Source organism: Arabidopsis lyrata, assembly GCF_000004255.2.
Source record: "Arabidopsis lyrata subsp. lyrata unplaced genomic scaffold ARALYscaffold_8, whole genome shotgun sequence".
Classification (NCBI taxonomy): Eukaryota; Viridiplantae; Streptophyta; class Magnoliopsida; order Brassicales; family Brassicaceae; genus Arabidopsis; species Arabidopsis lyrata.
The window spans coordinates 22,707,036-22,719,280 of NW_003302548.1; the positions used below are offsets into that span (position 1 = coordinate 22,707,036).

The following is a 12,245-nucleotide window of genomic DNA, read 5'->3' on the forward strand; positions in this document are numbered from 1 at the left end:
AATTTTGAATTTTAAATAATATTTGTAAAAACTAACTAATCAAATGATTTTATTTTCATTTTCTTTAGTTATTAATTAAGGACAAAAATGTCATTTTGAACAAAGAATAAGATACATCTCAAATTGGTAAAAATTATAGTATACATTTCAAATTTCCAATAAAATTTAGGGTATACAATCTAATTATTCCAAAAATTAAAGATTTCAAAACTAAAATCGGATCTGATACGTAACGTTGTAGTTCTTTTTTTCTATAACGACTAGTTGAAGCATGACGACATTATAGAGAAGACCTGGATGGTCCCACACCTTTTTTTATGCATTGATCTTCGGAGAAAAAAAAAAACTTTAAGCTTTCACATTTACAATTTTATAATGCCATTTTAGTTTTCTCGTGTGGATTCTTTGACAAACGAAAGTCCACTTCTTACACACAAACAAATTCTCCGGACATCGCATTTGTCTAATTTTTCTCTCCAAAAAAAAAACACAAGAGAGAGAAAGAAAGACAAGTCACAAGAACCCAAAAGATATCATCTTTCCAAAAATTTGATGTTTCCTTTTTAACCCTTTTTTTACTTTCATTTCTTTTGAGGTCAGTATTTTTCTGTCTTCTTCCATCTTCTTTATCTCTGTTGAGCGATTTACATTTGGAATTTTATCACTTTCTTTCTTTTGATGATGTGTTGGATGCATTCGACGATGTCCTTGGTTTCGGGTAGAATTTATTTAATGTTATTGTAGCGGTGATTTTTGGCTTTTCAGGATTGAGAGACTATGGGTTCACGGGTTTATTGCAGACAATATGTTCGTTGAAATGTCTCACTGTAGTCCCATCTCCTATCTTATGACTGCTGAGGTAAATATTTTTATCTACTCAATCAAATTTGACTGGAAAAGAATTGATGATTCAGTTGAAGTTTTGTATAATTGAATAGAGAACTAAAAGTATGAATAAGTTGATGATTAAGTAAGATAAGAAGATAGTTTCGTGCCAATGGGGCCATGTGATTCAAGAACTGTGGAGAAGTTAGAGGGACGGTCAACAACTCTGACTTGCTTCCCAACAAGCTGAAGAAATCTCTAAACTCATCAAATTAATATTCCTTTTTTTCTACTTTTTGTAGACACTTTTATATTCTTTTCTTCCTTATTATCATCTATCTTTAGTTGTTAAAACTCAATTAATATTGAATAGACCATCAGCTAATCTATAAAAACAGGGTATTATTTTTAATACCCATGAATATAGTATATAGTTTAGTTTAATTAATTTCTAACTAGTTTGGTCACCATAAGCACCACAGTAACTTTTTATTTTAAAGGCAAAAACACTTTTGTCACTTTGTCTATTTTGATTTTGACCATCTATGTAGATTTCTAGCTCTCTCTCTCTTTTTTTGGCCGATTTGGTTGAGAATTTGACGACGACTCGTGGGGTCGTGTACACACATTGGTGACTGGTCTTTTGACACGAGTCGCCTCTCTTTTTCTCACTACCATTTCCATGAAAACATGAGCCATAGCTAACTTTTTTTTCTTCAATTGAACCCACCACGCTTCTTTTGTCACTTTTTAATGTTAAAAGCTTCCTCCTTTATTGCTAAAAAGATTGAAGATTCGCAAGTTTATAGTTTCCGTTGGCCTCTCACAGGTGAAGAAGATTCACTTGCCTTTTCTTCTAAAGTCCCTAACTTTTCAATCTATCTCCCCTTAAAGCTCAAGCTTTTTGTAATGGGTTTCTAGCAGCAGCTCTGCTTTTTGGATTGGTGACACTAATTGTTGCTACAATCTCTTCAAGCATCTACTGTATCTCTTTTGCTAAGGAGAAAATAGTCAGCTCCTTTTGTGGACAAATGGGATTTGGAGTAGGTGGTGGAATGTTGGATTTGAGAATTGTCCAAAATCACAAGCGTTCAAAGAGGTAAAATGTCCACTCTATTGTTCGTTATTAACAACTACTTCTAAACTTGTAGACTTCTCAATGTGTCTCTATTGTCTGTCAATGGATTCCCTTGCTGCGATGGGTTTAGGTAGAAACTGGAATATTGAGAGTTATGGTTGCAAAATCATCCAGATCTTCTGTTGTTACAGTTTTTTGTGGTCCTGAACAAAATAATGAGTCTGTTAAAACTTTTAAATATGTTAGTGTAGTGGGTGAAGAGTTAACGATTTATAATTTTTGTCTGATACAAATTGGATTTAAGAGTGATTCTTTCTTTGTAAATGCTGTTTCTGAACAGTGCCAGCTTTCCAGAAAAGAAAAGAGTTGAGGGAGATAAAACCTCAAACAGTTCTCATGAAGCCTCTCAACGAATGAAGCTGGTGAGTACGATCATCTCTTTTTGCTTTTTTTACATGTTAAAGTTGAGATAAAGTGTATTGGTATTTGTTAAAGAACAGCCTAAGACGCTGAGACATGATTCTCTTGCCTTCTTGGATTTATCTTTCTGTTTTTTTGACTAATTAGTATCTTTTTCTCTCTATTTTTCCCCAAGCTGCTTTTTTCTTTGCATCTTTTTTGTGCAAAGCCTTTTACACATATGCTTCGCTATACTTCTTTGTATCCTTCTTATTTGTCTTATATTTTTCAAAAGAATTTCCTTTCTGGTATCACATTATTAGATACTAATCTCTCTTATAAATGAAATGAAGTGAGCCCAAAGCTGTTTCTATTTTCATATTAAACCTCTTCTGAGACAGATTATCGTTTATGGATTTTGTCTGACTTGGTTTAGGACATGGGGCGTTCAAATGAATCAAAGCGTAATCAATATAATTCAAACACCGAAACTTCATTGAAGCAAGAGGTAATGTGTATGGTTTTTTACTTGGTTCATGTCCTTGTTTGGTTGGTTAGGCTCAATCATCTTATCTTGTGATTGGAATTATAGATTACGCAGCTCGAGACAAGATTAGAAGATCAGTTTAAGATTCGTTGTGCATTAGAGAAAGCGTTAAGTTATCGAACAGCCTCTTCTTACGTACTGACTGAAACAAACCACATTGCCATGCCTAAGGTCAGTTACTTACGTTTCCCAAAATTGAATATGTTTTTTTTTTAAATGAGCTTTGTTCCTTATATGGATGCGTTCTTGCCTTCTTGGCGTTGATTTCCTCTTCAGACAGCTACTGATTTAATCAAAGATGTTGCGGTGTTGGAGATGGAAGTTATACATTTGGAACAGTATCTTCTTTCGTTATATAGAAAAGCCTTTGAGCAGCAAATCTCTTCTGTATCTCCAAATTCAGAGAGCAAGAAGCCCAAATCTCCTCCTGTTACAACCCCTAGAAGGCGGCTAGATTTTTCTGAAGATGATGATACCCCCTCGAAAACAAATCAACACACAGATCCTCTGCTTGATGATAATCAAAATCAATCAAAGAAAACAGAGATTCCTGCGGTTGACCAAGACCAGATGGACCCCAATTTTCGTCGTAGCCACTCTCAACGTTCGGCATTTGAGAGTAGAAAAGCTTCTCCAGAAGATTCTTGGAGTAAAGCCATCCGCTCTTGTCACTCCCAACCGCTGTATGTGCAGAATGGAGAAATTCTAATCAGTCTAGCTGAACATCTTGGCACCCGAATCTCGGATCATGTTCCAGAAACACCCAACAAGTTATCTGAAGGAATGGTCAAGTGTATGTCAGAAATATACTGCAAGCTTGCAGAGCCACCTACTGTACTACATCGCGGGCTTTCGTCTCCAAACTCATCTTTATCATCGAGTGCATTTTCGCCCTCTGACCAATACGATACATCGAGCCCTGGATTCGGAAACAACTCCTTTTTTGATGTTCAGTTAGACAACTCTTTCCATGTAGAAGGAGAAAAAAACTTCAGTGGACCTTACAGCAGCATTGTTGAAGTGCTTTGCATTTACAGAGACGCCAAAAAAGCCAGTGAGGTCGAAGATCTTCTGCAAAACTTCAAGTGAGTCGCCTTGAGACTAAAGCTGGTCCTTTTGGACATTTGAGTTGTTGTTACACATGAGGGTGGAATTTGATTGGAAGTGAATTGGGGTCGATTGCACAATCTTGAAATGTTTAAACTCTTGCAGGTCACTAATTAGTAGATTGGAGGAAGTCGATCCAAGGAAGTTGAAACATGAAGAGAAGCTAGCGTTTTGGATAAATGTGCACAATGCACTTGTGATGCATGTAAAATCTATTGCTTTCATTAACTAATCTCAATTTCTTTACGCCTACAATGTTGGTTTCTTATCAAAATTTCTTTGAATATCTTTTAGGCTTTTTTAGCTTATGGGATTCCACAGAACAATGTGAAGAGAGTCTTACTGCTACTCAAGGTAACAAACATCTCTTGCAAGGAGAATACACATGAACCATCATTTTTAGATTCTGAAATTATCGTGCTTTTGCATTTTTCCAGGCTGCATATAATGTTGGTGGATACACAGTTAGCGCGGAAGCTATACAAAGTTCGATTCTTGGATGCAAAATGTCTCATCCTGGACAGGTACACAAGAGAAGTCATGAAACTCTTAAAGGCTTCTCCTCAGAGCATAAAAGTAAACAAAATCTTCTTTTCATTTTTCTTAGTGGCTTAGACTACTATTTGCTTCGAGAAAATTCAAAGCAGGAGATGGAAGATTAGCTTACGCAATCGATCATCCTGAGCCTCTCCTACACTTTGCACTTACTTCAGGCAGCCACTCCGATCCCGCGGTACTTACCAATGATCTCTGTGAAACCCTTAAATCCTGAAATGCCAAATAAAACTTAAAGTCTCTGCTTATTTGTTTCAAACAGGTTCGTGTATATACACCAAAAAGAATCCAGCAAGAGCTTGAAACGTCGAAAGAAGAATACATAAGAATGAACTTAAGCATACACAAGCAGAGAATCCTATTGCCAAAGCTTGTGGAAACGTTTTCAAAAGACTCAGGTTTATGTCCTACGGGTTTAACAGAGATGGTTAACCGGAGTATACCGGAATCTTCAAGGAAATGTCTAAAGAGATGTCAATCTAGTAGTAAACCACGCAAGCCTATTGATTGGATCCCTCACAGCTTTACATTTAGATATCTTATTCTTAGAGAAGCTGCCAAATGAAATTATTCAAGGATTCATATATATATATATAAGAGAGTGAGAGTGTGTGTGTATATATAAGATATCGCTGTCCATGTCCCCACTTTCTGATTATGATAATGTTGTTTCTGTCTCTCTGATATGGAAGAGAGATCATTGGATCCTGTCTCCTCACAGTTACTTGGCATTAATTCACAGCTTAACATCAATCAGATCATAGCATAATAATATTCGATTTATAATTCCAAAACTGAATCTTACCAAACTATTAGCAAAAAAAAGAAGACATATAATTCTCTTTTTATTTAAAGCCTTTGATTATTGAATCCAATTTGCTTAGTAAGGCTTTTGGCCAATTATATTTCCCGGAGGATTGTAAAAACAAATGGTCAAAACCGTTGACTCTTTCGTACACGTGGCTTGAGCACATCCGAGCTCTTTAGAGTTTCTCCACACGACTTGTTTATAGACCCCGCACGTGTGGTTCACAGCACACGTGTCTGACTTGTAGTTGTAGAAAGGTTTCTCCTTCACCCAAGTCTCCACCGCAAGAGACGGTGTCACGGCTACTAAGCCTTTAGCCCAAAGCTGGTTCGCTCCGTATTTCCCAGGGTTAAGACTCGCGAACTCACACTTCTTCTGGTTCCTCTGGTAACGAGCCAGCCGACTCGCAGCAGCTTCTAGCGTCTGGCTCCAAACTAGTGGTGAAACACCAACCATGGCTCTGGCCTTGTTGTGCGCATCCGTGAAAGCTTTAGCCGCCGTAGAGATTGCCGGAGAAGTAGGGACGGTTTGTTTGGGTTCCAGTTTCGCAGCAGAAGAGACGGCTCTGACGGAGATGACAAGAAGTGCCACGAAGATGATGTGATGGGTTAAAGCCATTCTTGGTTTGTTTATTCGCAACCTGAAAAAGATCAGTGTTCGGTTTATATAGTCATTAAAGGTATATAAAAAAAAACTATATGTTAAAGGGAGATAACTAGAGATGTATAATGGAGAAAGATATGGATCGGTGGAACTCTGGAAGGAGACAAAATAAGAGGAAGAGAGGATCATGGCACGTGAATGTTGATTGATCCACTCTCAAGTTGTCTGTGTTGCATGTGACAGACCCATTAATGCTTATAGGGCCAATGGGTCCAGCTCTCTTTACCTCATCTCTTGCCAAACTATACAAGTGTTAATTATTGATGTTGTTCGACATCATAATCGAAGAATATCCAATCATGTCTTTGCTTTCTCTTGTATTATTGGGGTTTTTAACGCGGTGCAAATGCAACCCCCTAAAGAAAAATTAAAAAGGATTTTCACTATCAGTGGCAACAGAGAATTTGAAATCTTGTTGTCTTTATAGCTAGTTTTTACTCGGTTGTTTTTGTTGTCACGTTGTATTTTTGTGCTATAGTCCCGAATGCATAAGATGACCAGAAGAAACTCATGTGATAAATATGCAGAAGAGAAGTAAGAATGGACCACAACTTCATCAAAGCATATCTGATCATTTGATTAATCCATATCTTGTTTCTTAAATAAAAATTGTTACACCATATTTGTCATTTTGCAAAACAGCCCTTATCATTTTTAGATTTAACTTTGGTGGATTGGATCGGTCGATTATATCCGACCAAATCTAGGTTAAAACACAAAGGGTATGAAATTGTAAAGATTATAAAATTAACAAGAAGATGGATCATTACGCATGAAAGGATTCATATAGCTACGAAATTGCATCGTTATTAAGATTGGAATCACATCAACGGAATATCTTCATCCTCGTGCCCATTTCTCAAATACTGAGTAATAAAAAAAATCTACTGGATAATTTTTTCTCCAAAAAAAAAAAAAAACAAGAAAGTCAAACATTTCTAATTACAATTTATACGTCGGTCGAATTTTTTTCTGAAAATGACTAAATTGACCCTACTCGGCGATCGTGCTCAAATTAGCCGTGAATCGCCTCTTCCCTTTACCACAACCTCTTCCGCCACCACCGTTCGACTTAACTCCGACGATGTTTTTCTTTTGGTAAGTATTTTCCGATATCGCTACATCTTCGTCACAGGAAACCCAACCAACGCCGCCGCTCTTGGTCAACGCCAAACTAGCTTTAACAGCCAAGGCCGCCATTTCCTCCGCCCGTAGCGGATGATTGAGCCACGTCAGAGGTAAAACAAAGTAAAGCTGCCCTGATCGGAGCTCTTCGTTGCCAGCGACAGCTGAAACTGCGTCGTCGAAGTCCATTTCGTCTGAGTTACAGACGAAACTCGTAGGGTTCTTTTGCAAAATCTGCCAAACTTTGACCGGAGATGAGAACTCTTGTAAAGTACCGTCGAGCAGTATAAGCTTCGCTGAATCGCTCCTCAAAGATTCACGTGAAACGCACGCTCCCATTTTTGTTTATGTGTCTTTGAAAACGTTAAACTCTATTGACTTGACTCGTGAGTTTAAGTTTATTCTTAAGAGTTGTAAGATAGAGAGATCTTGATGAATTGAAAGAGACGACCTTATGACGAGTTTATATATACGAAAGGAAGGAGAAGAGAGCAGAAGAAGACAGCATCGAGAATCTAAGTCCACGTCGGAAGTGTCGTGTAGTGATAACAACTAAACATGACAGCGCATGGTGGGTTACGTGAAGGGTAATTCGGGAAATAAGGAGAGAGAACGTGGCGAAGAATGAGAGAGGGAAGGAGCATAGGTGGTGACTTGTGAAGGAGGAGGGGGCCACGTGGCAGACAGAGGCATGACCGGCAAGCAGACAAGATTGAGTTGGCCGGAGGTTTAGCGTCACCGGTGGGTTAGATCTCACGTGAAAACAATTGGGACTGCTCAGGCTGGCATGTGTGATTGGGTCCCTTTAGATTCTTTTTGGACCCTTTTGGTAGATACAAGAGTCACCTACCTTGACGTTTTTTATTATTACTTTTTATTTTTGCATGAATGTGGCATTTATTATGTAAACCTCCAAAATTATTGAGTCTCTAAATTATACTACTAATATTTTTGTGGTGGATTTGGACGGTATGCAAAAAGCTGTATAGAATTTGATTTTTGTATTGTGTTTACGATATTTTTGTATTGTATTTTCGTTATACGAGTTTCGTCTTTCTTTTTGTGTTTAATGGGACTGATCACTTTTAAAATATCATTTGCTATATTAATATTGCTTATACGATATAAAGTAAAATATCTTTTTAAGTGGTCGACAAGTAAATATCTAATTTCCCTACCACTTTATACTTTCTGAATATAGAGTAGCTCAAACCAAATTTATTCATTCACACATACACCCAAAGAAACCCTATGTTTTTGTGGGACTGAAATCACCCACGTCTCCCACTGAGGTCTAATTTACGGATGGCAGTTTTTAATTTTTAAACTTGATATTGTCTGATGTATCTTTTGTTTTTACATTCGTAAAAACTTGTCCCAAGTTCCTATAACCATTTTATTTGAATATTTATATAATGGTTCGTCAGGTCTAGTGGATATTAATCTTCCACGGTAAGGACTAATGACAAAAACATGTAAGGACAACGATAGTTATTCCATGAGGTGAAATTAGACAAGACAATAATACAATTTTGCTTACGATATATACTACCATTTTGAGCACGAGGCAATATTTTTTAAAAATGAATTGAACGATTATCCGTTACAATGGAAAATAATTTGCTACAAAACAATGGTGATTTTAGATTTCGAACATGTGATTAGGTAGTACTAACACACGCTCATACAATCTGCTGCTACAAGATCTGGAAATTTTTGCCGAGTGAATGTAAGATCTGTACTATACATTGCGATGAATCCGATCTCTCTAACATATAAAATAGAATTTTATGTGCTAAAATAATCTGACTAATTATATACTAATGCCAGTGGTTTAATATATGGTTTGATACTTAAGAGAGAATCTGTCTGCGATCTGCAGTTGTTATGTGCTGTGTCCCATGCCAACGTAATTGTCTGTGTTCTTTCATGTTTCGAGATGTAAGACCAAACGCAGACCAATATATATTTAATTTATAAGTTAAATTAAACACAGTTTTGTTTAATATTCACACCCCCATGCACATTAAATACAGCGTAATGAGCAAGATGATTAGACTAAACTATTCTAAAGAAATAAAACATTATTTCCACTTGCTATTGGCCACTCGATGCATATATGACATAACTACTACGTTCATATATAAAATGAACAACACAAACTGAAAACAACTTTTTCAACCGATTGGATACAAACTAAAATTTTGAATTTGACTACCAACAAGAAAGCCCAATAGCCCATCATGTTGGGTACTGATAACATGTTTTGAAAGCCCAATCATTATATAATGTAGACTGTACTATTAACTATCAACTATCAACTAATCAACAATTACAGGTTCTTAATTACTTCTTAGGGATGAGATGCCAAAAAATAAGGTTCTTAGGGATGTGCATTTCATACTTAGGGTCGTTTTTATGTTTCACACGAAATTTGGTTTAGTTTTCGATTTGATTTTCAGAAAGCTTTAAAATATCTATATAAGTAACTAGATTTTGTACACACAAAAAAGAAGACAAGAAATAAAAAAATTTATCCTTTTTGGGTTGTTTTTTGTTTATGAAAAATTTGACTTGGTTCGAATTGGACTAAATTTGGTTACAAAATAAAATATACTAACCTATATATACAACAAAATCGGTTCGGTTTTATTGAGTTTAAACTCATCATCAGCTTCACAAAGAGACTCACCTCAACTGCTTAACATGTGCTTCACAAATTTCCAATACACTCTTAACCAAAATAAATTTTGTTCGCGACGAACAAATTTATGTTTTTTCTCATCGTAGACCATAAGGTTAAAATTGGTACTGTTTTTACGATGAAGGACATGAATATACAGAAAATTCAATATCTTAGGCATGTGCATTTTTTATAGGAGAGATAAACGAAGAAAGCATCAAAAGATGTTGTCATTATCATCAAACACAATCAACAGAAATATAATAACATGATCACTCAAGTTGACCATACCACACCCCTTGGATCTTCACATCCTTTGGTACCTTAGCACCCAAGTCAGTATCTGACGGCTGAAGACTCTCGAACACTCCGATCACCTCTCCTGTCTCCGGCTTGCTCTTTGTCACTTTCAGAGTGATCTCTCCCACCGAAGCTGCCGTGTTCTTCACGTTCTCCTTTACAAGCTCCTCCTCGTCTCCTCTGCCTCCAGCTGGCAATGCCACAGCGTTGTCATATCCTGTGGATCCACCACGACCCTTTGGGTCCAAGAAGGAAGAGCCACGGTACGATGGAACCAAGAATTTTCCGGTGAAGCTGTCTGGTTTGCCTGAGGCGTCAAGCTGTTTGACTGTAAAGAGGAATGGCACACGCTCACCTCCTGGAAGCTGGACTGTGACTGCAGCGTAGTCGATTCCATCTTCTTCCTTGAAATTAACGCTTCCGTCTGAAGCAACCTGCTCAAAACAAATTAAAGAGACGATCAATCACAAACCCTAACCCTAAGCAGACTGTTTCTTGCGGTAGAATCAAAGACGCGAAATCAAACCTCAAAGGGTCCTTCGATCTCGTCAAGGGTGTAGGTGAGACGGGTCATGAGCTTGGTGTTCTGGAACTCAGGAGGAGCGTTCTTGCTTACACTGTCTGCCTTGACGGTGAAGGAAGTAGGCTCGAAGCAGAACTTCTTGCCTGCGTACTTTCCTGGCTTGAACGAGAATGTCTCAGAGCCACCGTCAATAGTTGGGCACTGGTTAGCCGTTCCAGTTCCTTTCACTTCCATGTATGTCTTGCTCTGAATCTCATCGTAGGTCAGTCTCTTTGGAGCTCCCTCTGCACTTGCTCCCTTTCATTACACGAGAAACAAACAACTCTAAATCAGTTGATCCAATAAGATTGAATCAACGATAACAAGAACTGGAATAGTGCTAATCCGTATCTGTTATTGGTTTAGTTGTTCTGTTCTCAGTTTAATATAAAACCCATGTGATGACTTCGAAAGATGGTAATGCAAATTAACACACACACAAAAAGACTTCTTCTCAGTTACTCAATTACTCTTGTGTTTGTTGATTAATCTATAGTTTGGTAATGATCTTTATCGAAGAATCAGTGAAAGAGGAGAGTAGTAGTAGGTGATTAAAGAAAGTTACCGAGACGACGAGAGCAGAGGTGGCAAGAGCGAATCCAGCGATTTTGACAGCGTCGGAGCATTTACCGGCGAAGTCCTTGAAGTCAGATTGGAAGGAGCAAGTGAGGCGAGCAGAGGAAGTATCTAGCCCGAAAGATTTGCCGACGGATTGAGTAGAGCGGAGGTGAGCACTGCCGCGAGAAGGAGCGGTGGCGATCTTCGCCGACTGGAGGAATGTGGCGGTGGATTGGAGAGAGGCTGCCATGGCCACAGATGGTTTTGAGTTTTTTCTTTGGTGATCGAAAGCTGTGTGAGCAAAGTAAAAGACTAAAGAGTAATAATCAAAGGGCTGAGATAAGATTGGGATAAGGCGAGGATTTTGATTGGTTTGTTTCGTGGGAATCGGAGTGTCTGGTTTTATTTGTTGCCACGTGTCGAAATCTGAAGTGGAGATATGGATACTGTCTCAGTCAGGGATGCTGACCTGTATAAATAATACTAGCATAAAATAATGTTTTGTGTTGAGGTAAAATAAAGATGGCCCATGCAGGTTTCGAACCTGCGACCTTCGCGTTATTAGCACGACGCTCTAACCAACTGAGCTAATGGGCCTTTGATGACAGCACCGACTGTAACACTTATTTTTTCTTCAATTAATTTTATTTTTAAGGCTTTCAAGTAAAAGATGCAAAGAAGGTTACATAATGGCCAGGCCCGGCCCACTAGGCTTTATAAAGTACCCTATCAGATGGATTCTGTTCAAGTGGTATAGATCATTGAACTTACATACATTTTTGCTGATTTGGTCCTGATTAATTAAAAATATCAACGGATCCTTTAGCCCATCCATCATATGTAAGATTACTCGTATGCATCCCAGTAGACAGATTGAAATTATATAAGTTATGGTTTCTCCTTGAAAGAAATTCCTGATATTATATGAACTTGCTGTTATTTTAATATCAAGAATCAGTTGTGATTTCATAAACTTTTTTGGCCATAGCAGATTGTCATCTTAAAGAGTATCTGTAGTCTTCCCCTAGACTAGAG

General features: G+C 37.7%; 4 protein-coding genes and 1 non-coding gene across 11 annotated transcripts; 1 reads left to right on the top strand and 4 right to left on the bottom strand.

The window, feature by feature from the left end:
- The first annotated feature begins 260 nt into the window (after window positions 1-260).
- Window positions 261-5,195, top strand: LOC9301133. Of its 7 annotated transcripts, none has more exons than XM_021012054.1 (13): window positions 261-595; window positions 766-859; window positions 1,612-1,654; window positions 1,747-1,924; window positions 2,244-2,325; window positions 2,739-2,810; window positions 2,895-3,020; window positions 3,126-3,934; window positions 4,062-4,161; window positions 4,251-4,310; window positions 4,394-4,480; window positions 4,564-4,689; window positions 4,774-5,195. In XM_021012054.1, exons 2-13 carry the CDS (start codon window positions 806-808, stop codon window positions 5,074-5,076), a joined length of 2,040 nt encoding a protein of 679 aa, XP_020867713.1. In that variant the 5' UTR covers window positions 261-595; window positions 766-805; the 3' UTR covers window positions 5,077-5,195. The 7 variants fall into 7 exon arrangements, with proteins under 7 accessions (XP_020867713.1, XP_020867707.1, XP_020867730.1 ...); XM_021012048.1 differs by having other exon boundaries at window positions 773-859; XM_021012071.1 differs by having other exon boundaries at window positions 261-859; window positions 939-1,654.
- A 141-nt stretch (window positions 5,196-5,336) lies between these two features.
- LOC9301134 (STS14 protein) lies at window positions 5,337-6,111 on the bottom strand. The gene has a single exon (XM_021012096.1). It carries the CDS (start codon window positions 6,109-6,111, stop codon window positions 5,392-5,394), a length of 720 nt encoding a protein of 239 aa, XP_020867755.1. The 3' UTR covers window positions 5,337-5,391.
- Window positions 6,112-6,745: 634 nt separating this feature from the next.
- On the bottom strand, window positions 6,746-8,010 carry LOC9302825. Its single transcript, XM_021021879.1, has one exon. It carries the CDS (start codon window positions 7,444-7,446, stop codon window positions 6,976-6,978), a length of 471 nt encoding a protein of 156 aa, XP_020877538.1. The 5' UTR covers window positions 7,447-8,010; the 3' UTR covers window positions 6,746-6,975.
- Window positions 8,011-9,907: 1,897 nt separating this feature from the next.
- Window positions 9,908-11,627, bottom strand: LOC9302826 (oxygen-evolving enhancer protein 1-1, chloroplastic). The gene is made up of 3 exons (XM_002866708.2): window positions 11,218-11,627; window positions 10,617-10,910; window positions 9,908-10,524 (listed from the first exon to the last, which is right to left on the bottom strand). Exons 1-3 carry the CDS (start codon window positions 11,458-11,460, stop codon window positions 10,063-10,065), a joined length of 999 nt encoding a protein of 332 aa, XP_002866754.1. The 5' UTR covers window positions 11,461-11,627; the 3' UTR covers window positions 9,908-10,062.
- Window positions 11,628-11,733: 106 nt separating this feature from the next.
- TRNAI-AAU lies at window positions 11,734-11,807 on the bottom strand. The gene has a single exon. It is a non-coding gene; the product is annotated as a tRNA-Ile (tRNA).
- Window positions 11,808-12,245: the final 438 nt, after the last annotated feature.

Excerpts from the sequence above, each read along its gene's own strand:
- LOC9301134 (XM_021012096.1), bottom strand. The coding sequence starts at position 6,111 with ATGATCCTCTCTTCCTCTTATTTTGTCTCCTTCCAGAGTTCCACCGAT.
- LOC9302826 (XM_002866708.2), bottom strand. The coding sequence starts at position 11,460 with ATGGCAGCCTCTCTCCAATCCACCGCCACATTCCTCCAGTCGGCGAAG. Across the intron at positions 10,911-11,217 it reads CCTCTGCTCTCGTCGTCTCG|GGAGCAAGTGCAGAGGGAGC; the intron begins GTAACTTTCTTT and ends GTGTAATGAAAG. Across the intron at positions 10,525-10,616 it reads AGATCGAAGGACCCTTTGAG|GTTGCTTCAGACGGAAGCGT; the intron begins GTTTGATTTCGC and ends TGTTTTGAGCAG.
- LOC9301133 (XM_021012054.1), top strand. The coding sequence starts at position 806 with ATGTTCGTTGAAATGTCTCACTGTAGTCCCATCTCCTATCTTATGACT. Across the intron at positions 4,162-4,250 it reads ACAATGCACTTGTGATGCAT|GCTTTTTTAGCTTATGGGAT; the intron begins GTAAAATCTATT and ends AATATCTTTTAG. Across the intron at positions 4,690-4,773 it reads GCAGCCACTCCGATCCCGCG|GTTCGTGTATATACACCAAA; the intron begins GTACTTACCAAT and ends TGTTTCAAACAG.
- LOC9302825 (XM_021021879.1), bottom strand. The coding sequence starts at position 7,446 with ATGGGAGCGTGCGTTTCACGTGAATCTTTGAGGAGCGATTCAGCGAAG.